This window comes from Acanthochromis polyacanthus, chromosome 11 (assembly GCF_021347895.1).
Source record: "Acanthochromis polyacanthus isolate Apoly-LR-REF ecotype Palm Island chromosome 11, KAUST_Apoly_ChrSc, whole genome shotgun sequence".
In the NCBI taxonomy this organism is placed as follows: Eukaryota; Metazoa; Chordata; class Actinopteri; family Pomacentridae; genus Acanthochromis; species Acanthochromis polyacanthus.
The window spans coordinates 2,486,038-2,512,421 of record NC_067123.1 but is presented as its reverse complement, the minus strand read 5'-3'; the positions used below and the strand labels follow the sequence as shown (position 1 = coordinate 2,512,421).

The following is a 26,384-nucleotide window of genomic DNA, read 5'->3' as shown; positions in this document are numbered from 1 at the left end:
AAAGCTGGAGAGACCAAGAATGTAGAAAGAGGCTAAATGTTGGAATTACATTCATACACATACTGAAATCATAATCCTGAATGACTGGTAATGTTGCTCCAAAGCTGTTAGATGTCTAAATAAAGTGATAATTTAACATTGTTGTGTTCACATTGTGTTTTTGCTGTGCCCCAAGTGGCTAAATTAGAGTAAAAATACAAAAACATGAATAAAAATAATCAGTTGTGGTCCACAAAAGTATAGATGCTCCAAAATCGACGCCGGTCAACTTTTAATAAATCATCTCTAATTAATAGCTAAAACTCTGCAGCTTTTTAAACTTTAAAGTCAACAAAACCATTAAGACAGACTTTAATATACAGTTAAAAATCTGCAGCATTTCTCACCACAGGGCAGATTTTACCGATTTTAAAGAGCTCCTACAGTGTTTCCATAAAAACATCTGAAAAAGTTCTACTCAGACTGAAGCAGGTGAACATTTAATGGTAAAGACTGTAAATATGAGGCGAGGGAGGAGGAGAAGCAGCAGAACAGCCATAAACCAGGATGGAGATGATCGTTAGGAGCAGCGAGGAGGCAGGATGAGGATGGATGAACCCTTCAGATTCCTCCAGAGCCCGAGTCGAGTCGCTGCTGCTGGTTCCAGGAGATAAATCAGATTTATAAAGACTGGAAACAACAATCCTGAGGATTTATACTGCAAAAGAGTTTTATTTCAACCGACTGCCGGGTATTTACAGGAGAACAGTTTGTACATAAATAGGCAATAGTTATAAATATCAGCGGTTTGGCTGGTAGAAAATTAAAAAAGAACATATGGTACATTATCTACAGGCGCCACTTTGGGTTTGTACATCATTGTCTCTGGTTGGATTGTCCGTTTAGTCCATTCACACATCATCTGGAACACAGTCCTGGGGAAATCTGTGGCATTTGGACGACAGAAGACTCAGTTCTCAGTCAGAGAGATTATTGACGGCATTTTTAAAAGTCTACGGAGGATTATTGGTCACCGGGCATCTCCTTATAAACACCAACGGACCTGGAGCAGAAAAAAAACATCACGACTGATCTTCAGCTGTTTGATATCCAGAGGTTAGTTTGTTCCTGTCAGCTGTTCAGGGGAAGTTGTTCAAACATTTAACCAGAAGTACTGAAGATATCATCGAGGACGAGTCAGAACCTTTAATCCAGATATCTGTAACCACTCTGATCAGTGAGAGAGTCTGCACCAATCAGAATGATGGTTTCAGATTCCACTTATCAGACACTTATAATGCAGTCCTGAGACAGTTTCACACCAACATTACACATATAAACATTGCTCAGACTGGCCTAAAGTGAAACACACAGATTTATAACAGTGGTTTGAACTATTATAATGATAGTTTCAGACACTTAGAATGCAGTCCTGACCTGACAGTTTTTACCATTTTTAACATTGAACAGGTGATTGTTTGAGGTCCAATATCATTCTGAATAGTAAAACAGTAGAGATATCTTTAAATTAGTTTGAAATAGAATAATAGTTATCAGACACTTACAATGCAGTCCTGACATCCTTCCTCAAACAGTTTAACCACCTTTAAACATTTAACTACAAGTAAAACCAGTAGACTAGACTGGTAAAAACAACCGTAATCATTAATTCTGTGGGAGCTCGTCAGAATAATAGTTCCAGACACCACCTATCAGACACTTTTAGAATGCAGTCCTGACGTCTTTCCCACACAGTTTCACACTAACTTTACAGACATAAACGACATTATTCAGACCAGTCCAAAATGAATTAGACAGATCTGACAGTGGTTTCAACTGTTCTCAATGATAGTTCCAGATTCCACTTATCACACACTTATAATGCAGTCCTGACATCTTTTTCCAGACAGTTTAAGACCAGTTTAACATTTAACGGCTGAGTTTGACGATCAACATTATTCTGACCAGTAAAAACAAACAGTTACAGATCTCTGTTATCTAGTTTGAACTAATCAGGATATCCACAAATTCCACTTATCGGACACTTATAATGCAGTCCTGACATCTTTTTCCAGACAGTTTAAGACCAGTTTAACATTTAACGGCTGAGTTTGACGATCAACATTATTCTGACCAGTAAAAACAAACAGTTACAGATCTCTGTTATCTAGTTTGAACTAATCAGGATATCCACAAATTCCACTTATCGGACACTTATAATGCAGTCCTGACATCCTTCCTCATGCAATTTAACAACCTTTTAACATTTAACTATTAGTAAAACTAGTAGACTAGACTAGTAAAAACAACCGTTAGAGAAATCAGTAATTCAGTTTGAGCTAGTCAGAATAATAGTTTCAGATTCCACTTATCACACACTTATAATGCAGTCCTGATGTCTTTTCCCAGACAGTTTAAGACCAGTTTAACATTTAACAGCTGAGTTTGACGACCAACAACATCATTCTGACCAGTAAAAACAGAACAGTTAGAGATCTCTGTCATCTCGTTAGAATTAATCAGAATATTTGCTGATGCCACTTACATTTAGAATGCAGTCCTGAGACAGTTTCACACTAACAGATATAAATAACATTATTAAGACTAATCTAAAGTGAAAAACACAGATCTGTATCGGTGGTTTGAACTGTCAGAATAATAAATTCAGATTCCACCTATCAGACACTTAGAATGTAGTTGACATCCTTTAACAGACAGCTTTGGAGCATTTTAACATTTAACAGCCAAGTTTGGGGACCAACAGCATCATTCTGACCAGTAAAAACAACACTTTGAGGTCTCTGGAATTCAGTTTGAACCAGTCTGAATGATAGTTTCAGATTCCACTCATCACAGACTTCATTTGTTGTGGAGGATTTCTAAAATGTTCTGTAAGAGGGAATCTTCTACAGCTTCAGCTATTAAACGCTCAAACAGCTTGCCGTACCCGTCCTGGTGACGTCTGTCCAGCTCTGGATGAACTGATCTCAGTCCAGTTGTTCAGTTTTGTCTGTCGTCTACGGTCAGGTCCTCGTCTTTCTGACACTAAGATCCCCAACGATAAAATGAACATCCTGTTACACTACTCACATGCACAACCAACCAGAGCAACACAACTACAACAACATCATCAACATCAACGCTCACGTCTTGACAGATTCACCGCCGTGACATCATCACGGAGTCACGTTTGGTCCCTGAAGGTTTAAACATTCGATCAGGAGGAGCAGACGATGTGCGGACGACTCCTCCGTTTCACTAAAACATCTTCTTGTCAAATGTTCATATCTGCAAACCCACAAGCATCCTCCTGGCTCCTGCTGCTGCTCCAGCTCGGTGCAGCAGCGCCCCCCTGTGTGCTGAGCCGGTACTGACACATCATTCACCTTTAGAGACGCACCGAATGACACAAACACATCATTTTTTTAGTCAAATTCACAGCAAATGAGCGAAAACAAAGTGCAAAATGTTCCTAAAACTTAATAAAACCACTAAATCCTGGTAATTAAAGGAGAAATTAGCATGAATAAAGCTAGAATGTGAGTGAAACTTTGGCATCTCAACCTCGCTTCAGTTCTGGGAAGAATTAAGGGCCAACAAATGAAAACTTCCAGTGAACGGTTTAAACACAGCAGCTCTGAGCACATTCCTCGTCCAGTTTGTTCTCATCGGCGTCCGTCATCGCTAAGGGCCGTCTACGGGTCACACCAGAAGCATCGGTGCTAAAGCAAGGCAGATTAAAGTCAGTGCAACGTGCAAAGTTAAACTTAAGGAACACGGGTTGATAAAGGAGACAAGGACGGAGAGGAGAAGAGCAGCAGGATGAGCTTCTCCAGGAGGAGGTTGGATGGCTTTCCACAGGGAGATGATTCCGTCGTAGGATTATCTGCACTCAGGACTCAGAAACACCAGTTAGTCTGGAAACATCAGCAGCAAAACAGCAGCGATCGTCACACCTGAACCAAACTAAACCTTCACTGACGTCAAACTGCCCCGTCGCTTTCTGTCAGGAGGTTTCTGAGGAGCAGTCTGACATCTGGACTGTGAGAATGAAGCAGGAGACCGTTAGATTAGCTTAGCATAAAGACTGGAAACAGGTGGAAACAGCTAGCCTAGCTCTGCCTAGCAGCATCTCTAAAGCTCACTGATTAACATCTTATTTGTTTTATTCAGAGGACAAGAACAATTACTTTCCATTTTACCAGGATTACTGCAGCGGCATGACCGTCTACGTCTATCTGTTAAAGTGACCTCCTATAGCTCAGACCTGCGATTTGTTGTGAAAAAGTGAAACCTTTTCTAGTCTGACCTGGTAAATCTGCAGTTCCGACTCTTTCAGAAGCAGGACGTTTATTCAGACACGAAGCCGACACGTTCGGATGCTGTCAGATTAATGGAGGGGAGTTCAGGTCTGAAAGGAGCTTTGTGTCAGATTCAGTGATTTCATGGTCTGCTAGCTTTAAAGCCTGCTTCTGTAAGCGGGTAAACAAACACACACAGCTCCATCCCAGAGTAAACATCAACAGTGTTCGTCTACAGTCACACCCTGGCTGGTCAGAGGATCAGTTTTACCTTCAGACAGAACCAGGCCGGTTGTTTCACCCTGTTTCTAGTCTTTATGCTAAGCTAAGCTTCATGTTCACAGTCCAGACTTCACACAGGTCTTCTCGTTTAAAGCTGAAGCAGGCAGGATTGTTTGGCATCACACGGTAAAAGTTCCTTCTAAACCTTCAGCAAACAAGTGATCTGAGAGGAAACTAGAATTCTGCGTCTCCTCCTGGCTCAGTGTTCAGGCTTTAGAAAGTGTGATGTGAGGTTTAGCAGCTGTTAGCTCAGTGATTAGCATCCTGACTGTGGTTCAAACCCCGGTCAGGGAGCAGCACTTGGATCTACTCTCAGACGTACGTCGCTCTGGATAAAAGCATCTGCTAAATTAAATTGTAAAGTTTTGGTCAATCACAGGACTTTTCACCCAGAACAGGAGGGATCGTATAATTAGGGACGTCCTGATCAGAGTCATTAATACAAAGGATAAGCTGAGTCCCAATCCAATAACATTTACTGAGTACAATACTTCAAATACAATAAAGGTATTAAATCTACTAAGAGTACATGTTTGACTATAGTTCTGCAGTACATTAAGAAAGAAATTCACTTCTGCATCCATGTTCTCCAAGTGTTCATGAAGTTTGTACTGAGGCTACAACAGATGTAAAAAAAAAAAAAATTTCTCTACTTGATGTCAGTAAATGCAGATAATCAGCTGTAGTTCCTGGTTGTTCCACCAGGTGGAGCCTCTTCCTGTTTAATCCTGCAGAGACCAGAGGAGGCGCCACTCAGGCTACATGTCCACAAGATTTTCCCACATTTAAACGCATTGCATCCAAATATCTCCTGCTTTATGGGCGGGTCATGTTCAGGCTTCTAGGTGGTCACATGACAGCGCTTTGAGCTTCAGTCTGGTAGAAACGTCGGACCAACATGGCAACTCATTCGCAGATTTTCTCTATTATTATTATTATTATTATTATCTCTGTTATCTATTGTTATTTATTACGAAAACAGTTCAGCAAAAAGTATTTCTGAAAGCATTTAAGGTGAGAAATAAGCTGCTGAATCTGTCCTGGTTTTAGTTCAGCGACAGCGAGTTTAGACGTTTGACGAAAGATTCATGATGCGTCAGGAGACGCACCATTCGACTACAGTTCATGTTAAAGCAGAGAGCATTATGGGAGTTTAGCTGGCAACGGGCACCATGACAAAGACTTCTGAGGAGGTTAATAGTCATTTGATAAAGGATCAACGAGGAATATGTACCTTAATATATCTCATTAACAAACATCATGGCTGCCTTTGTGGCTCTGAAGGCGAGTCAGCTGCTTTGGCAACAACATGATATATGATTATTGAGCTGAATTTAGGTCAATTATTGATTGATATTGCTGTAAATATTGAGGAAATTGACAAAGACTTCTGTTATACTTAATGGCCTCCAACCAGAGCTGGTGAGTTTTACTCGAGCTGGAATTAACTAGTTTTTATGTCACAATCACACATTTAACAGCCTTTTAAAGTACATGACTGAAACAGTGCCATCATCACTTTGTGTTATTGATTAGGAACTGATTAATAATGCTGTAGATTATCGATCTAAAAAAGTTTGAGTCTCTATTGTCCGTCCAGTTTGAGTTCTCAGTTTACAATGTTTGATGTAAACAAAGAACATTTCTCAGGTTCGTGCCGAAGTTAAAAACCAGATTGATCAGCCCCAGTATTGATCTCTGATCAGGACATCTCTAATAGAAAGTCCAGCTGAGCCTTCAGGTGCTTTGAATCTGGGTGAAAACACTGAAAGTTGACTTTTAGCTGGACTGTCTTTATATTTGTGTGAATATCTCACATCTTCTCCTTCCTACAAACCTTCAGTGGTTCCTACTGACTGCAGCTTTAACTCTGACAGGAAGCAACCGGACATTTTACCTAAAACTTTGCTTCAGCTCCACTCAGTTTGTTGTTGGCACACAGTAAATTTAATATTTCATCAGGACAAAGCAAACGTAGCGCTGCTGCTGGTTTTCTCCTCTACTGGTTTGTGCAAACCTCCAAGCTTCTTCTGGAGTTTGATGCTGCAGCTCCTGAAGCCGTTCCAAAGGATGGAGGTGATGTTTAACACTGCTGTTCCTGCTCATGAACGCTGTCGGCTCCACGAACATCAGCTTTGTTCTCAGGATCATGTGTTTTGTTCCACGGGTTAAAAAATACATTTCTTTCTCCAACAGAAGCCTTCAGGAGTCTCAAAGGGCCACGAAGGCGTCTGGATGTCCGGAGAAGGCTTTTGGCACCAAGAACTGAACTCTGGACACAGAAGAATGGCTTTAGGAGCGTCCTGGTGGAGTTCCCTCTGAGCAGTGACGCTGCAGAGACACTGGGGGGCGCTCTGTCCTGCATCCAGCCCCAAAGCTCCACAGCTGGAAGCCTCTGATCGGTTCCGGCTGGTTCCTCACAGCGTTGCCAGGATACGCGAGAATGAAATGACCACAGACAGAGCGGTCTGACCGACGCCCAACACCAGAGCCTCCAGCGGCGCCATGTCCTTCCCCGCTACCCGGTAAACCCCGGCCACCGCCGCACCTGCAAGGAAACACGACAGGTCAGAAAGAAAAGACTGACGGCATCATTTCAGGGGGTCCACTTCAGTATTTACAGCAAAACATTCTGCTGGAATCACTGAGAGAGTTTCCTCCTCCGTAAAGATGAAGTCGTAGTTTATCCAAATGAGGAGCGTCCAGAAAAACAGCACAAAAAGATGCAGAATCACAACACAAAGACAAGTCAACACACAAAGACAAAATCAACACACAAAGACACAAAGTCAACAGAAAAAACACACACACACAAAAACCCAAAAAACACACAAACTCAACACAAAAACAGGCAAAATCATCACAATAAAGACAAAATCACTACAAAAGACACAAAGTCAACAGAATAAACACAAAATCAACAAAACATGCAAAATCAACACAAAAACAAGCAAAATCAATACAAAAAGATGCAAAATCAACACAAAAAATGCAGAATCACAACAAAAAGATGCAGAATCACCACACAACGACAAAATCAACACTAAAAGATGCAAAATCAACAAAAGCAGATGCAGAATCACCACTTAAGACAAAATCAACATAAAAAGATGCAAAAATGTGTTCATTTCTCATTCTTCTATATATTGTATATATTATTGTTACACGTGGTTAGTGCTGCTTTGACAGATGTTGCTGCTGTAACACCAAACCTCCCCTTAAGTGAGAGCAATGAAGGTTTATCTGATCTTATAATCTAATCTTAGCACCATCGTCATGTTTTTACGTTTGTTTTCTCAGTCCTGATCTAATGCTGAGTGTACATGAACAGAAACGCTGTAAACTAGAACGGATGATTCTCTGCTCAACATTAAACAAATCTGACCTCAGATATTTATAGAAAAGCACTTGAACCGGAGTATTTGTGGGCTTTAAAGCCGACATTTCCTCCTCTGACCTTTCCTTCACTTCTGCAAACAGTCTGACTTTGAGCCAAACGTTGGGACTCATGCAGACGGTCACCAGTCTGCTGTCTGATTACTGAGCATTAATAATACAGAGCTTTGTGTCTGAAGAGCTGCTGAACGACAATACGACAGGTTCACGTTTATTTACACACTCAGTGGAAGTAAATAAAGACAAAGAAGAGATGAAATAACAACTGCTGCAGCTGAGAAACACGTTCAGAAAAAAAAAGTGACCAGAAAACAGACACAGCAAGAAAAGCCCTCAGAGATCAGTCCTCCTCCAAGGCTGCTCATTCCCCATATGTCAGAAATGTTTATTAGTTATTGATGATCAGAAACCACGGCTTCATGTAATATAGATGAACCCTCAAACACAAGGACCTTGGTCTGAGCACAGGCGTGTGTCATGGATGTGTACGTTATGCACGGATACCGGATCACATGAAAACGTCTCCGTGTTTCTAATTAAAGGTGGAATCGAGCAAACAGTCAGTGGGGAAACCAACCCTAGAAACGAGAACCAGAATCACTGATCATGTTAGTGGGTTTCTCTTTGCTGCTGCTGTTTCTTTTAAGATGTATAGAAAACTTATACAGCAAAATATGAAGGTTTGGGTTAAAAAAAAAAACACAAATGCAGCTATTTGTATCGGGAGCCAGTCAAATTAGCTTTTCCTCTACAGTTAAAGGTATTTTAATCATCAGTTTGAACCCTGAGACTTAAAATCCTGAACTCGGTGAAGAAAATCTAATTTTCGAGCCAATTTCATGAAGTTTTCTAAACTTGCATTCAGCTTTAAATGAACTAACGAAACCAATCTGAGTTTAAATCATTAAGTTGATGCAACATTTTGTCAACATAATCCACAAAACAAGAAAAGCACTCAGAGAGCGCAGTCCTCCTCCAAGGCTGCGCAGTCGTTGGATCATTTCTGACGGCTGAAATCAAACACAAAGACCTTTCTCTGAGCACAGGCGTGTGTTATGTATGTGCATCTTATGTACGGATACCGAATCACGTGACCTAAATGCACCACTGTTCAAAAGTTTGGAGTCACCCAGACAATTCCATGTTTCCCATGTTTTATATGTTCAAGATGATATAAACTTGTCTGAAATAACTTAAAAATATTTCAAAGTAAATTAAAACTCCTCTAGGTTTCCTCAGAAATGGTCTAAAATGAACTCCCAAAAAATAAAAAATTTAAATGATAAAAACTTGTCTAGAATCAGTCATAAAGTTTCCAAAATAACAAAATAAACTTCAATCCTGTCCAGGTTTCCTCTAAAGCGCTAAAATGACTTGCTCAGAATGAGTCAGAACTGTCCTAAATGATTCAATAATTGTCCGAAATGACCCAAAACTGGTTCAGATCACCTTGAAACCGGCCCAAACTGACTTTGAAATGGTCCAAAATGGCTTCAAATTTGTCCACAGTGAGTCAGCGTTTGTCTAAAATGATAATAACTTGTCTGAAACATCTCAAAAATGGTCCAAAAGAACTTAAAACCTGTCCAGGTTGTCTAAAATGACTCCAATGTTGTCCTAAAGGATTCAATATTTGTCCAAAATGACTAAAACATCTACAAACTGGCTCAAAAGTGGTCAAAAATGGCTCCAAAATGATCCACAATGACTCATAATTTGTCCTGAACAACTCCAAACTTGTGTAAATGGATTAAAAACTCATCCAAAATTACTCTCAGTTTGTCCAAAATGACAAAAACAGATAAAAACACACTACAAAACATGCAAAAAAAAGTACTCTGGCTCTAAACTGCTCCACAATATCTTGAAACTTCTTCAAACAGACTCAACAATTGTCCAAAAAAATGACCATATTCCATTAAAAATCAGCCGTTTCCAGCTACGATAGTCATTTATCACATTAACGATGTCTACACTGGATTTATCATTCATTTAATGTCATTATCAATGAAATAAAGATTTTCTTTCAAAAATACGGACATTTCTAAGTGACTGGTAGTATAAATACACATATATTTAGTGATATTGGACTTAGAACCACTGGCTCTCTCTGAGCTTCATAAACACAAACTAGACATAAACAAAGCAGCAGATTAGTCTGAAACCTGTCTGTCCACTATCTCTGGTCTCCTTCATTCAGTCTGAAAACACCAACAGGACCAGAGAGAGACCAGAAGGACTTACTGGTGATGACTCCTCCAGACAGGGAGGCCAGGAAGCCGACGCTGACCAGCACCAGGGTGATGAGTCGGCCTCGTTTGTGGCGCTGCAGCATCACCAGCATCAGCAGGCCGACGGCCCCGTGGACGAAGAGCGACGAGAAGAGGCACCACAGGAACACCCAGTACCACATCTCTGGAAGGAGAGGCAGGAAGGACGGTCAGAAAACATCTTAAAACATCTACAGGAACACCCAGTACCACATCTCTGGAAGGAGAGGCAGGAAGGACGGTCAGAAAACATCTCAAAACATCTACAGGAACACCCAGTACCACATCTCTGGAAGGAGAGGCAGGAAGGACGATCAGAAAACATCTCAAAACATCTACAGGAACACTCAGTACCACCTCTCTGGAAGGAGAGGCAGGAAGGATGGTCAGAAAACATCCTAAAACATCTACAGGAACACCCAGTACCACATCTCTGGAAGGAGAGGCAGGAAGGACGATCAGAAAACATCTCAAAACATCTACAGGAACACTCAGTACCACCTCTCTGGAAGGAGAGGCAGGAAGGACGGTCAGAAAACATCTTAAAACATCTACAGGAACACCCAGTACCACATCTCTGGAAGGAGAGGCAGGAAGGACGGTCAGAAAACATCCTAAAACATCTACAGGAACACCCAGTACCACATCTCTGGAAGGAGAGGCAGGAAGGACAGTCAGAAAACATCTTAAAACATCTACAGGAACACCCAGTACCACATCTCTGGAAGGAGAGGCAGGAAGGATGGTCAGAAAACATCTCCAGGAACATCATACAGTTCAGTTTAGTCGGTTTTTTTCAGGGCTCCAGACTGCGACTAAATGGTCGCATTTTGCGACCAAAATTTGAGTGAGTGCGAGTTAATTTTTCATCTACTCGCGCGTGTGCGACCAGTAAATTTGCCGATTTCTTTTTAAATTATTGAATATTTTTTGTTACTGACAAGCTTCTGCTCCACACTTCAGCCCAGTAGACAGCGATGCACAAATCAGCTGTTTACCAACTGACATCAACTCCAAAAGAAGAAGATAGGAGTCGAACACCAAAGAAGAAGAAGGCGGGCCGATGTGTGTGAGAGCGGGGGACGAATGACGGTGAAGCTCCTGATGTTTCACAAAGCCTTCATTTACGTTCAGCCTTATTTTGAACACAGATTCACCTTCCTTTCCTTCCCTCCTTTCTTGTCTCCATTCCAGCTGCTTCATCGTTCAGACACATCCTTTACTAGACAGCACAGTGGAACCGTGTTCTTTCATCTTTAGGTGAATTTTCAGACTTTTCGGCAGCGTCTTCATCATGTCAAGAGAAGCACTTCCTGTGCCGCTGGAATGGTTACAAAATAAAAGCCTGTAGCATTAAAAATCCGCCTTCAAAATAAAAGCCTGGAGGGAACGGTTATTTTAACAAACAAAACAAAGGCTTGACAAAAGTGATGAACTGATCAACAGACCTTTATAAGAATAATTTACACATGATTTGATATAAATACATAACGTGCACATGCATGACACGTGCCTGTGCTCAACATAAGGTCATTTTTGTTAAAGTTTTCATCTGTCGGAAATTATGCTTCAACTGAGCATCCTTGGTGGAGTACTGCGCTCTGAGTGCTTTTCTTGTTTTGTTTTGTCAACTGCTGCACTATAAAATGTGAATTAAAAACATGGTTTCTGCTTTTATTGTGCAAGTATTTATCAGTAGTACAGTGAAACTGAGAGGAAATGTGAATATTTACTTTGCAAGTCATTTTAGGTGTAAATTTTCTAAATTTTCTGGTTGCGCTCCTAAAACTTTAAGTTAGGGGCCACTGTGCTCCTAGGAAAAAAAGTTAGTCTGGAGCCCTGTTATTGATCTGAAGGACGAACACCGTCGGGTCACTGAGCTCTCTGATGCCACCTCCACTCTGGAAACTGACTGACATTTAGTTTTATTATTTACTGGCAGAGCTGAAGTCCTGCTACCATCTGAGGACCAAAGCTCAGAGAGATCAGTTCATATTTCCTCTGAACTTTATTGTGCTGAGAAATGTCAGAAAGCGTTTCCTCTCCTGGCCTCTAAGGAGGAAAGTTTGGAGGGAAAATTCACTCTTTGATAGAACTGGTCTCAGATCAGATGCAGAAGTTTTCATTTAAAGAGTCAGTTTAAGAACCTCTGGACCAAATGTGGAGATAGCATTAGAGAAACTAGCAGCAAATAAACAGCTTCAAATCACTCAATAAGCTGTAGATAAAAGCTTTAATGATGATTTATGAAAGATTTAGGCTCATCAGGCTGCAGGTAGAGTTCATTAATGTAGATAATCTATAGAAAACCTGGATACAGAATCAGCAGAAAAAGACAAAATCACCACAGAACGACCCAAAATCATCACAAAAAGTTACAAAATCTAAGGCTGAGCCCAGACACCCTACAGAGGAAGCTCATTCAGACGCTTGCATCCATGATCTCATTCTTTGGGTCACTACCCAGAGCTCATGACCATAGGTGAGGGTTGGAATGCAGATGGACGGTAGATCGAGTCGTATCTTCACCACGACGATTCGGTTCAACGCCTTCATCACTGCTAACGCTGCACCAATCCTCCTGTCCATCTCTAGCTCCATTTTCCATCACTAGTGAACAAGATCCTGAGATACTTGAACCCCTTCACTGGGGGAAGCAACTTTCCCCAACCCAGAGGAACCAATCCACTAGTTTCCATCAGAGAACCTCAGACTTGGAGGTTCTGATCTTCATCTCCACCGCTTCTCACTCAGCTGCAAACCTCTCTAGTGCTGCTGAAGGTCTGAGGAACCAACAGAACCACATCATCTGCAAAAAGCAGAGATCCTGAGGTCTCCAAACCAGACACCCTCACCCCGGCTGAGCCTTAAGATCCTGTTCATGAAGACCACGAACAGGATCAGAGACCAGGTTCAGTCCTGGAGGAGTTCAACACCCGCTGACAGAATTCTTCCTTCAATAAAGAAACAATCATTTAAAAACTGCATTTTGAGTTGTCTTTGTCTAATATTAATGGTAATTTGATGATCTGGTGACATATATGTGAGAAGATTTCTGAAACACTTTTTCACCTCACTGCATGAGATCTTTGATGATTGGAGCTTTGATTAAGGAGCTGCTACAAAACTAAAAATGCTGAATTTTATTCATTCCCAGCAAATGATCCAATTAGTTTCCTCTAAACAGAAACTCTTCCTGCTGCCTGAATGACTGGAAACTCCTCTGAGAATCCTCCTGGCTTGTATAAAGCTCTTTTAAAGGTCTTTCTCTGGACCTCTGGCAGCGTGGCGGCTTCATGAAGCCAGCTGGCCTCCAGAACCCTGCAGGAGAAGAAAAGAGCGACGGAGGAAGAAGCAGCGATCCAAAGCCTGGGAATGCTGGGAGAAGAACCGGCCCGCTGTGTTTGGACGTAAACAGGAAACTCTGCTGCCTGGTGTAAACACCTCAGAGCCCAGAGGAGCTCCCAGTACGACCAGTTAACCCAGTCAGATTCACTGGAGGAGGAGGCCGGCGGAGAGACGAGTGACGGCTCAGAGGAACAACAGCTCTTTGTCCTGGACAGTTAGATCACTGCAGGACGTCCAGCAGAGCATCTCAGAGGAGACGAGTGTGACGGGACGGAGACGAACCGAGCTGAGAGGACAGAGGGTTCACATTCAGCTGGTCCAGGTCCTCAGAGGACCAGCCAGTCTCCTCTAATCGATCCCAGAGCAGCTGATTCAAGAATCACACAAGTCGAGAAAGTGTTGAGGGGAAAAATGGAAGGGTCACTTCATTAAAAAAGAGTCTGTTTCTCCACCAAAGCTCCTCAGAATCAGATCATTCTTTATCTACAATAACTTTACTGTACCGAGTGAAGCCAAGCAGAGTTCTACCTTCATCCTGGGAATATCTCCAGAGTTCCAGGTCCTTCAAGTCCATAGAGGTGGGTCCAGATTCATCACTTTTAATGGACTTTTTCCATCATTTCTGAGCCTCAGAACTTCATCAGTCCAGCAGATAGAACCAGGACATTTAGGAGGAGAAACACATCTGAGTTCTGGGAAAAACTGAAACTAAAGCAACTAAAAAAGCTGGAAAATTACCACAAAAACAGCCAGAATTACCAAAAAAGACCCAAAAATCACAACAAAAAGAGGAAAAATTTCCACTAAAAGATGCAAAATAACCACAAAGATTCAAAATCAGCACAAAAAATGCAAAATTAAACAAAAAGACACAATCAGGAGAAAAAGAGACAAAAATCCCCACAGATTAAAACTACCACAAAATGAAACAAAATCAGCACTCAAGGGTGCAAAATCACCACAGAAAGAGCCGAAACTATTACAAAATGTCCCCAAACTACCACAAAAATAGGTGAATATACCACAGAAAGACACAAATCACCAGAAAAAGATGTACATTTACCACAAAGAATCATCTGGTTCTGCATCTGAAGGAACCTGCTGAGAACCAAACGTCAGTAAAACATGCGGAGGATAAATGAACATTTAAAGGCTGAGTTAAAGAAGCTTCAGATGGATTACAAGCTTCATGTAGCGTGTTGGGTTTTAAATGAACGTCTACAGGAAGGTGGAGACGTTCCACTGAAGAAGAAGCTCAGGTCTAATGTGAGCAGACGGTGGTTCAGGTGGTGGTGGTGTTCATCAATCTGCTCATCCACACCAGCTCTGCCAGCGTTACAGCAAAGAATCAGAAGAAAGCGGAGGATCACGTTCTGGTGGCTGATCAGAGAGGAACAGCAGAAGCTCTGCAGGAAGGTGATGGATCTGCAGATGGAGCTGCTGGGGCTTTGTCTCATCATAACCTCTGGTGAAGCAGCTTCCAGCTCAGACTGCAGCAGAAACTGGATTTACTGAACTAAAGTCTGAATTAGGCTGCACAGAGACACAAAATCACCTCAGAAAGAGCCAAAACGACAATGAAAAATGTTTAAATATGCCAGGAAAAACAGCCCAAATCACCACAATAAGGACCAGAATGACCACAAAACAGGCAATATTGTGACAAAAACTCAAATTCGGTACTAAAACAAAAATTGCCTTGAAAAATGCCAGAAAAATATAGAAAATCACCACAAAAACGGCGAAATGTAGCACAAATAGGGCCAAAGCTACCATGAAACAGGTGAAATTATGCCAAAAATTCAAATTTAACACAAAAGACATGTAAAATGTCCACAAAAATGGCCAAAATTAAAACAAAAGACAAAAAAATCAGCCCAAAAAGAGCCAAAACTATCGTGAAAGCTTCAGGAAAAACCTGGAAAATCACCAAGGTTCCAGGTCCTGGAAGTCCATAGAGGTGGGTCCAGATTTATCACTTTTTAATGAACTTTTTCTATCATTTCTGAGCCTCAGAACTTCATCAGTCCAGCAGATAGAACGATGACATTTAGGAGGAGAAACATCTGAGTTCTGGGAAAAACTGAAACTAAAGTAACTAAAGAAAAGCTGGAAAATTACCCCAAAAAGACACGATATCTCCCTAAAAAGAGCCAAATCTGCAATGAAAAATGTTTAAATATGCCAGGAAAACACCACAAAAAATACCAAAATTACCACAAAAAAGGTGAAATTGTGACAAAAACTCAAATTCGACACAAAGAAACTTGCAAAATTACCCCAAAGAGAGCGAAAATTACCCTGAAACGGTCAAACATGCCGCGGTTCGCGTCCCGGCCTTCCCACAGTCTTTCTGCATGGAGTCTGCATGTTCTCCCTGTGCATACGGGGGTTTATCCATCATCTATCACCACTTAATCCTCATTAGGGTCCTGGGGGCGGAGTCTATCCCAGCTGACTGAGGCTGAAGGTTCACCTGGACAGGTAACAGTCCATCAGTCACACCTACAGATCATTTAGAATCACTAATTAACCTCAGCATGCTTCTGGACTGTGGGAGGAAGCTGGAGAACTTGGAGAACCCAGCAGGAGAACCGGGAGAACCCGGAGAACCCAGCAGGAGAACCGGGAGAACCCAGCAGGAGAACTTGCAGACTCCATGCAGAAAGATCCCAGGAAGGCCGGGATGAGAACCGGGGATGTTCTAGCTGTGAGGCGATGGTGCTAACCACTGAAATCAACACGTGCTTCATTTTTCCAACTGTCCACAGCCGTTACCAACACTGTAAAAGCACCCTGACTCCACATATTCCAGATGTTTCACTATTTCAGTGTTCAGTTTGTCTCTGTTCTGGACAAACACTGCCTGCAGTTCAGCTGAAAATCCTCAGTTAGCTGAGAGTAAAAAATCTTCTTAGCTGTGCAGAAAAGTGCAGATTTCTTTTGTTTTTTACAGAATCTGGCTCCTGCAAACACTTTATTTTTAGTAGATTTTTAAATGAAGTGTGTAGAATAAAGTGATTTCTGTTTTTTGATTGTTTCTGATCATGGATGAACATCTATAACTCCATCATTTCCAACAAAAACACATCTTAAATGTCCACAACCTGCCTGAGAACCATCATCAGCACCAAACCACTGTACAGCCCCTCCCTGTGTTTAAACACCATTTTGTTAAAACCATAAACCAGCTGCTGTAGTTCTGTGTGCAGGCAGATCACACATCATACTAACTCTACATGACTGACACTGACAGAAAACAATAAGCAGTAAGGAGAAGGACAGTCTGCTGCATGTTGGGAACAGAAAACTCAGTGTTTATGACGGACTGAAGGCCTGAGGTGGAGCAAGGTGATGAGAACCTGCAAAACACAGCAGAACTGAAGAGTTTCAGGACTGCCAGTGATTAATGGGTCAAACTGTTTTAGAAACTGTTCTGTAGGTTATCCAGGAAAACACACAGAAGTTCTACAAAAACAAGCTGCTGCTAAATGTCTTGGGCGTCGCCACGGAGACAGACATCTCTCCATCAGGACTATAAACAAACATCTGAGATACCAGTGAAGGAACGTCAGTCTGAACAACCTCTAAACCAGAGTGTCCAACATGAGGCCCGTGGGCCAAAAGTGGTCCTCCAGAGGATCCAACATGAGGCCCATGGACCAAAAGTGGTCCTCCAGAGGGTCCAACATGAGGCCTGTGGGCCAAAAGTGGTCCTCCAGAGGGTCCAACATGAGGCCCGTGGACCAAAAGTGGTCCTCCAGAGGGTCCAACATGAGGCCCATGGACCAAAAGTGGTCCTCCAGAGGGTCCAACATGAGGCCCGTGGGCCAAAAGTGGTCCTCCAGAGGGTCCAACATGAGGCCCGTGGACCAAAAGCGGTCCTCCAGAGGGTCCAACATGAGGCCCGTGGACCAAAAGTGGTCCTCCAGAGGGTCCAACATGAGGCCCGTGGGCCAAAAGTGGTCCTCCAGAGGGTCCAACATGAGGCCCATGGACCAAAAGTGGTCCTCCAGAGGGTCCAACATGAGGCCCGTGGGCCAAAAGTGGTCCTCCAGAGGGTCCAACATGAGGCCCATGGACCAAAAGTGGTCCTCCAGAGGGTCCAACATGAGGCCCGTGGACCAAAAGTGGTCCTCCAGAGGGTCCAACATGAGGCCCGTGGACCAAAAGTGGTCCTCCAGAGGATCCAACATGAGGCCCATGGACCAAAAGTGGTCCTCCAGAGGGTCCAACATGAGGCCCGTGGGCCAAAAGTGGTCCTCCAGAGGGTCCAACATGAGGCCCATGGACCAAAAGTGGTCCTCCAGAGGGTCCAACATGAGGCCTGTGGACCAAAAGTGGTCCTCCAGAGGGTCCAACATGAGGCCCATGGACCAAAAGTGGTCCTCCAGAGGGTCCAACATGAGGCCCGTGGACCAAAAGTGGTCCTCCAGAGGGTCCAACATGAGGCCCATGGACCAAAAGTGGTCCTCCAGAGGGTCCAACATGAGGCCCATGGACCAAAAGTGGTCCTCCAGAGGGTCCAAAATGAGGCCCATGGACCAAAAGTGGTCCTCCAGAGGGTCCAACATGAGGCCTGTGGGCCAAAAGTGGTCCTCCAGAGGGTCCAACATGAGGCCCGTGGACCAAAAGTGGTCCTCCAGAGGGTCCAACATGAGGCCTGTGGGCCAAAAGTGGTCCTCCAGAGGGTCCAACATGAGGCCCATGGACCAAAAGTGGTCCTCCAGAGGGTCCAACATGAGGCCTGTGGACCAAAAGTGGTCCTCCAGAGGGTCCAACATGAGGCCCATGGACCAAAAGTGGTCCTCCAGAGGGTCCAACATGAGGCCCATGGACCAAAAGTGGTCCTCCAGAGGGTCCAACATGAGGCCCATGGACCAAAAGTGGTCCTCCAGAGGGTCCAACATGAGGCCCATGGACCAAAAGTGGTCCTCCAGAGGGTCCAAAATGAGGCCCATGGACCAAAAGCGGTCCTCCAGAGGGTCCAACATGAGGCCTGTGGACCAAAAGTGGTCCTCCAGAGGGTCCAACATGAGGCCCATGGACCAAAAGCGGTCCTCCAGAGGGTCCAACATGAGGCCTGTGGGCCAAAAGTGGTCCTCCAGAGGGTCCAACATGAGGCCTGTGGGCCAAAAGTGGTCCTCCAGAAGGTCCAACATGAGGCCTGTGGACCAAAAGTGGTCCTCCAGAGGGTCCAACATGAGGCCCATGGACCAAAAGTGGTCCTCCAGAGGGTCCAACATGAGGCCTGTGGGCCAAAAGTGGTCCTCCAGAGGGTCCAACATGAGGCCCATGGACCAAAAGTGGTCCTCCAGAGGGTCCAACATGAGGCCTGTGGGCCAAAAGTGGTCCTCCAGAGGGTCCAACATGAGGCCCATGGACCAAAAGTGGTCCTCCAGAGGGTCCAACATGAGGCCCATGGACCAAAAGTGGTCCTCCAGAGGGTCCAACATGAGGCCCATGGACCAAAAGTGGTCCTCCAGAGGGTCCAACATGAGGCCCATGGACCAAAAGTGGTCCTCCAGAGGGTCCAAAATGAGGCCCATGGACCAAAAGCGGTCCTCCAGAGGGTCCAACATGAGGCCTGTGGACCAAAAGTGGTCCTCCAGAGGGTCCAACATGAGGCCCATGGACCAAAAGTGGTCCTCCAGAGGGTCCAACATGAGGCCCATGGACCAAAAGCGGTCCTCCAGAGGGTCCAACATGAGGCCTGTGGGCCAAAAGTGGTCCTCCAGAGGGTCCAACATGAGGCCTGTGGGCCAAAAGTGGTCCTCCAGAAGGTCCAACATGAGGCCTGTGGGCCAAAAGTGGTCCTCCAGAGGGTCCAACATGAGGCCTGTGGACCAAAAGTGGTCCTCCAGAGGGTCCAACATGAGGCCCATGGACCAAAAGTGGTCCTCCAGAGGGTCCAACATGAGGCCTGTGGGCCAAAAGTGGTCCTCCAGAGGGTCCAACATGAGGCCCATGGACCAAAAGTGGTCCTCCAGAGGGTCCAACATGAGGCCTGTGGGCCAAAAGTGGTCCTCCAGAGGGTCCAACATGAGGCCCATGGACCAAAAGTGGTCCTCCAGAGGGTCCAACATGAGGCCTGTGGGCCAAAAGTGGTCCTCCAGAGGGTCCAACATGAGGCCCGTGGGCCAAAAGTGGTCCTCCAGAGGGTCCAACATGAGGCCCGTGGACCAAAAGTGGTCCTCCAGAGGGTCCAACATGAGGCCTGTGGGCCAAAAGTGGTCCTCCAGAGGGTCCAACATGAGGCCCATGGACCAAAAGTGGTCCTCCAGAGGGTCCAACATGAGGCCCGTGGACCAAAAGCGGTCCTCCAGAGGGTCCAACATGAGGCCCGTGGACCAAAAGCGGTCCTCCAGAGGGTCCAACATGAGGCCCGTGGACCAAAAGTGGTCCTCCAGAGGGTCCAATCCGACCCTCAAAGTGTAAAAATTACAGAGAAGACATTAACTGCAGATTGTAAATTAGTAAAACTATAAATTTAAAATCATTTCTAGACCATGACAAGTTGTTTGGATCTTGAAGTAAAATACTGGATTGTTCTTTGTTCTTTTGTCCCATTTTTGTCCCATTTTGTCTTGTTTTTGTTGTTTCTTTTGTTTGTCTGACTTCTGTTGTTTTGTTTCTCGTTTTTGTGATATTTGTCGATTTTTATCGCTTGTTCTTTTTTTTTTGGCATTTTCTAACTTTGCTGTCTATTTTTTTGCCTGTGATTTGTTTTGTTTTAGAAATTTCAGACTATTTATGTTTTTAAAAAATAGTTCATTAAATGTGAACATTTTCAGAACGTATTTTTTGCACTAAAAGGAAAATTTTGAGGTTATTCATCGGTCATTATGCTGTTATTTTACTAAAATGAGTTTGCTCTAAAATGTCAGAATGTGAGCAATAAAAGTGTCTGTTGCTCTACAGCAGTCCCTCATATTTAAATTCGGTGTTCTATTCTGGGTCTGCTGAAGTGAAACTGCAGCGTCTCATAAACAGGAAGTCCATTTGTTTAAGGGCCTCAGAGACGACCGGAGGGATTATGTTTCTGAAGGTTTCTATCGGTGTTTAGCTCATGTTGTTCGAGGTTCCTCCTAATCTCATGTTCGCCTCGTCGCTGCTGCAGCTCGGCTTCCGCTAACGTCTACGGCTTCCTGCTGAGTCAGCCTCACCAACCAGCATCATGGGTTTTAACACAGGAAGCTTCAGAAGACGAGGCTCTGCCGAAAGTCGACCACACGTCCGGTTCTGCTTCACTCTGTAGGCACTCAACAACTTCTCTAAACTTCTGTTTATACAGCAGAATAATCATGTTATCTGAGCAGACTCTCAGTCAGCCAGGTCACCGTGATCCAAGGAGCTTCAGTAGAAATCAACTCATCCAGGATCAGAGGTGGAATGTCTTCAAGAACCAACCAGAGAAGTCCAGTTGAACCTCCAGTTGAAGCTCTTGTATCCTAGATGAGAGGATACAATGGACGTCTCTTGTAGGTTCTTGAAGACGTTCCACCTCTCATCCAACATGACTGGACTTCTCTGGTAGGTTCTTGAAGGCCTTTAAGAACCAACCAGAGAAGTCCAGTTGAACAATCCTGTTGTTTCTCTACACAACCTTCAGTTTTCTTCCCTCAAAAATTCACATTCTTACTCTATTAAGGAATGTGGCAAATTTATGAGACAATTGGTGTCTGTCTGTCTGTCTGTCTGTCTGTCTGTAACATCACTCAAAAACAGACCAACAGATTTGGATGAAATTTCCAGGGAAGGTCACACAAGGACCAAGTGATCAGATTCTGGCAGTGATGCAGCTTTTAGTCTGGATCCATGGATTAGTTAAAGATTTCTGTATCGTTGCCAGATAGCAGCACTGTAACCATGACAACCAGTGAACACTACATCAGCTGATTGTGATCCTACTACAAATCCACCTCTGAGGACTTCTCAGGACTTATCCATCAGAAATGATCCAAGGAACAGCTGATTAAACTGTGGGGGTGTTTCTGAGTCCCATCAATTCCTGCTACATATTTAGGTCACGTGATCCGGTATCCGTACATAACGTACACATGCAGAACACACGCCTGTACTCAGAGGAAGGTCATTGTGTTTGTGGGTACATCTGTATTAAATGGACACATTCTATGTTGCTGTGATTTCTGATCATCAATAATTAATAAACAAATGCTGCATTTCTGACATACGGGGGAATGAGCAGCCTTGGAGGAGGACTGATCTCTGAGGGCTTTTCTTGCTGTCCAAAATGCTTAAAAATGATCCAAAATTACAGATCTTCCAGAAATGATCTAAAATGCTGAAAGTTTGTTCAGAATGACATGAAAATAATCTAAAATGACTGGAAAATGATTCAAAATCAGTCCAAAAATCTCAAATGATTAAAAATGATCCAGAATGACTGAAACTTTGTAGAAGACACCAAATTTGTAAAATATGCTGTAAAAAATCTTTCAAAATTACTTGAAAATGATCCAAATTTGTCCAGAATTACACAAAAGTTGTCAGAAACAGACTAATCCTTTGAACTCTTTTAACCAAGTTTTAAAATCCAATTGTAATTTGTATGTTACTCATATTTTTTTAACTGTATTTGTAATGTGTTGAAACTTTATGTGCTGCCAATCTTGGCCAGGTCTCTCTTGTAAAAGAGATCTTGGATCTCAATGAGACGAACCTGGTTAAATAAAGGCTATAATAATAATAATAATAATAATAATAAGAGAAAGGACAAAAATCTTCCCAAAATGAATCAAACCAAATTTAGACCAAAATTCCTTAAATCTGTTCAGAAATGATTAAAAATGGCTGAAAACTCCTCAGCCAGATGATCTTCTAGCTGCAAAGTGACAGTCAGAGATGTTTTATCAAATTCTTACTGCAGAGAGCAAGATTAAACATCCATGTGGCTTCTCTGGGTCGTTTCAGGAGAACTTAACTCTGAATGTTCCTTAATGTTCCTTAAAATTCCCCAAAGCATAAAACTGTTAACGAAAACACAACACAAAACTCTCTGAAAACCAAAACACGTCAGCAAGTTTAAGAGCTTTCAGTAAAAAAAAACAAGAAATACAAAACATTAAACTGCTTTAAATGTACTGAATTAAAAATGAACCTAATACTTTTAGTACAAATGCGTAAACCGTGACGTCCCTCATGTTATCTTTTTTTTTAAAAATGCTAAAATGACACCATTTATCAGAGCCACAAAACCGTAAAAACAAACATATTTTTAGCTTTCTGATCATCAGTAACCAAACTGTGTGTCGTCAGGAAATCTAAATGATGTTATTTAAATTAAATCACTTTATTCTACATGTCATGTTTAAAAATTCACCAAAAATAGACCATTTGCACTACAATGATGCTACAAAAATTTAAAAATTCTGTGTTCTGCCAAGCAACTGTGAAGCCACGAATGACTCAGCTGCGATCAACAGTCACGTGACTAAAATTCAGAGAATATTCAGCTGAACTGCAGGAAGTGTTTCCTCAAAGCAGAAAATAAAACGTACTGCAGCTCGGCTCAGAAACAGAACAGAGGAGCAGGTTGGAGATCCATCCAGCACGGTGAAACATCTTTCTACTGATGGATCCATCCAGCACGGTGAAACATCTTTCTACTGATGGATCCATCCAGCACGGTGAAACATCTTTCTACTGGTGGATCCATCCAGCACGGTGAAACATCTTTCTACTGGTGGATCCATCCAGCACGGTGAAACATCTTTCTACTGGTGGATCCATCCAGCACGGAGAAACATCTTTCTACTGGTGGATCCATTAAGGCACAATGAAACATCTTTCTACTGGTGGATCCATCCAGCACGGTGAAACATCTTTCTACTGGTGGATCCATCCAGCACGGTGAAACATCTTTCTACTGGTGGATCCATCCAGCACGGTGAAACATCTTTCTACTGGTGGATCCATTAAGGCACAATGAAACATCTTTCTACTGGTGGATCCATCCAGCACGGTGAAACATCCACAGATGATACAAACACTGAGGCTGTAAAATTTAACGTTAAACTATTTAAATTTATAAATATGGTAATAAAGTTGGACCGTATAGCAGAAGGACACGTCTAAGTTTTTTCCACTGAGCTGCAGGACTTCAGAGAAAAATGAGTTACCTGGAGTTAAATCCTTCAACATTAAAACTGAATCTACATCCAGAAAAACAGATTTTACCCTCTGGAGCCTCCATCAGCCACACTGATGCCCCTAGATGCCCCTAACTGCCCCTGACTAACTGCCCCATCTAACTTCCACTGACTATTTGCCCCTTACTGCCCCTAACTGCCCCTAACTGCTGTCCTTCACTAACTGCCCCTGCCCATCATTACTAACCGCCTGCTGTCATTATTCATCCTCCGACCAGAGGAGCGGCTCTTAGGCTGTGGCCCTGCCGGCAGAGAGGCTCTGTGTGTGGGCTGAGGAGCCCCAGAGGTCCGGTGTCCATCCCTGCTGTCAGTCCCATCCCCGGTGTATTTAACGGTAAAATGGACGCTGAGCGGCCGTTAAACGGCGCCGCTGACGGAATAACGGCACGTTTCCTACCTGTGAAGTGCTGCAGCGTCGTTCCCTGCACCCAGAGGCTCAGCACTTGCTGCACCGACAGATTAACGGAATAATCCCGGTCCGTGCTCATGGCTCCGCCGCCGCCGCCGCCGCCCGGGTTCGCGCCCCTCTTTATGGATTCGCTGTTCTTGGCTTTAGACGGAGGCATGGAGCAGACCGGGGGGGCGGGATGTGAGGCGGCTCTCCCCGGCGCGGCTCGCCTCTACCGGTGCCTCTGCTTCGGCTTGACGTCCGTCTCCGCTCCGGGAAGGGCAGGGCCGCTGGCTGGTCGCTTCATGGTCGGCAGCGTCGGTGTCGGTGTGGAGGCCATGATGGAGGCAGCGGGACGCAGGAGGCGGACGGTCGGCTCGTCCTACATCGGCTGCCCCGCTACATAACCCTTAAAGGGCCCGCAGTCCTCCGTGAGGCTCCCGGTTACCGGAGAGCTCCGCCGCTTCATGAATGGAACAAAGATGAGGAATAGCGTGTGCGCAGAAAATGTGCGCAGAAGCTCGAATAGGAAAAAAACTGTCACTTAGCAAAATAATCCCGATTTACTTATTTTAAATTAATTACCAATCAGAAATACAGAGTTTAATTTAACAATAAACCATTAAAATAACACATTTAACCTGCTAGCTGCTGTAAAAAGACCGCAGATAATTAACTTATCAGCTAGATAAACTAGTAGTTGCTAAGCGACACACAAGCTGGCTAGTAGTTAGTTAGCAGCTAGCTAGCAGGACTGACTGTAGACATTATTATAATATAATGTATATTTATATAATATCACATATAACATGTTAAAGGTTTGGTTTAATTTTCTTGATTTGCTAAATAAAAATAAATCTACATTAAATTTAAATGCCTTTTTTTTTACATACAAACTAGCTAGTACTTAGCTAGCAGCTAATTAGCAGAACCGACTGTAGACAACACAGACATTATTATAATATAAAATATGTATTTATATAATAGAACATATAACATGGGTGAAGGTTTGGTTTAGTTTTCTTGATTTGCTAAATAAAAAAATCTGCATTAAATTTAAATGCCTTTTTTTTTTTTTACATACAAACTAGCTAGTAGTTAGCTAGCAGCTAATTAGCAGAACCGACAACACAGACATTATTATAATATAATATATGTATTTATATAACATATATATGTATATATATGTATTTATATAACATGGGTGAAGGTTTGGTTTAGTTTTCTTGATTTTCTAAATTGTAAAAAATGTACATGAATTTAAATGGCTCTTTTACGACGATATGAATTATCATAGCAAAAATAATATTTCTCTTGAGATCATTTGTGTTATTTATGGTGTGATTTTACCCGAATAATTTAAACATTCGGGACTTAAATCATACCAAAAATATATCAATTACTGCTTTACCAGACAAAAATACATAATGAGGCCGAAATTCTAAAACATTAATTATTATCGAGATGAATGTGACTAATTTCCAATAAATTTCTTACCTATAAAAATATATGAAAAGCCAGCAATGCCAAGATATTTTATTTTTCTAAATTAAAACAAACTACTATTTATTTTATCTATTATATATTTTAAATTTTAGTTATGGTTTGACATGTTTTAAAGGAACATTTATTTATTCATTTTTGTATCTATTTATTTTCTTAATTATTTGTATTAATTCATTTGACTGTAAAAATCATCAAATATTGTTTAAATTATTTGTATTTTTATCATTTTAATTAAAAAAAATATTGATGGATTAATTTTATTATTTATTGATTGATTTTTATTAATTTATTAATTTGACTGTAAAAATCTCCAAATAGTATTTAATTTATTTGCATTTGTTTATTTTAATAAAAAATGTGAATTTGTTCATTTTTATATATTTATTTATTTTTATTCATTATTTGCATTAATTCATTTGACTGTAAACATCCCCAGATATTATTTCATTTAATTGCAGCTTTTTGATGTTTTAACAAAATAATTAATTAATTTATTTTTATACATTTATTCATTTTAATCAATTATTTATAATAATTCATTTGACTGTAGACATTCCCAAATATTGTTTAAATGATGTGCAGTTTTTTAATTAATTTAATTTAAAAAGCATTTATTTATTTTTAAATATTTATTTAGTTTTTATGAAATTATTTGTATTAATTCATTTGACCGTAAACATCACCTAATATTATTTGGCTTATTTGCAGCTTTTTATTATTATTTTAATAAAAATAAATTTTA

General features: G+C 42.3%; 1 protein-coding gene across 1 annotated transcript; it reads right to left on the bottom strand.

Annotated features, from left to right (window-relative positions):
* Positions 1-691: 691 nt before the first annotated feature.
* Positions 692-24,628, bottom strand: tmem170b (transmembrane protein 170B). The gene is made up of 3 exons (XM_022220248.2): positions 24,146-24,628; positions 10,203-10,373; positions 692-7,110 (listed from the first exon to the last, which is right to left on the bottom strand). Exons 1-3 carry the CDS (start codon positions 24,312-24,314, stop codon positions 6,980-6,982), a joined length of 471 nt encoding a protein of 156 aa, XP_022075940.1. The 5' UTR covers positions 24,315-24,628; the 3' UTR covers positions 692-6,979.
* Positions 24,629-26,384: the final 1,756 nt, after the last annotated feature.

Coding starts and splice junctions, on each gene's coding strand:
- tmem170b (XM_022220248.2), bottom strand. CDS start 24,314: ATGCCTCCGTCTAAAGCCAAGAACAGCGAATCCATAAAGAGGGGCGCG. Junction 10,374..24,145: donor GACGCTGCAGCACTTCACAG/GTAGGAAACGTG, acceptor CTCTCCTTCCAG/AGATGTGGTACTGGGTGTTC. Junction 7,111..10,202: donor GTCTGGAGGAGTCATCACCA/GTAAGTCCTTCT, acceptor GTTTCCTTGCAG/GTGCGGCGGTGGCCGGGGTT.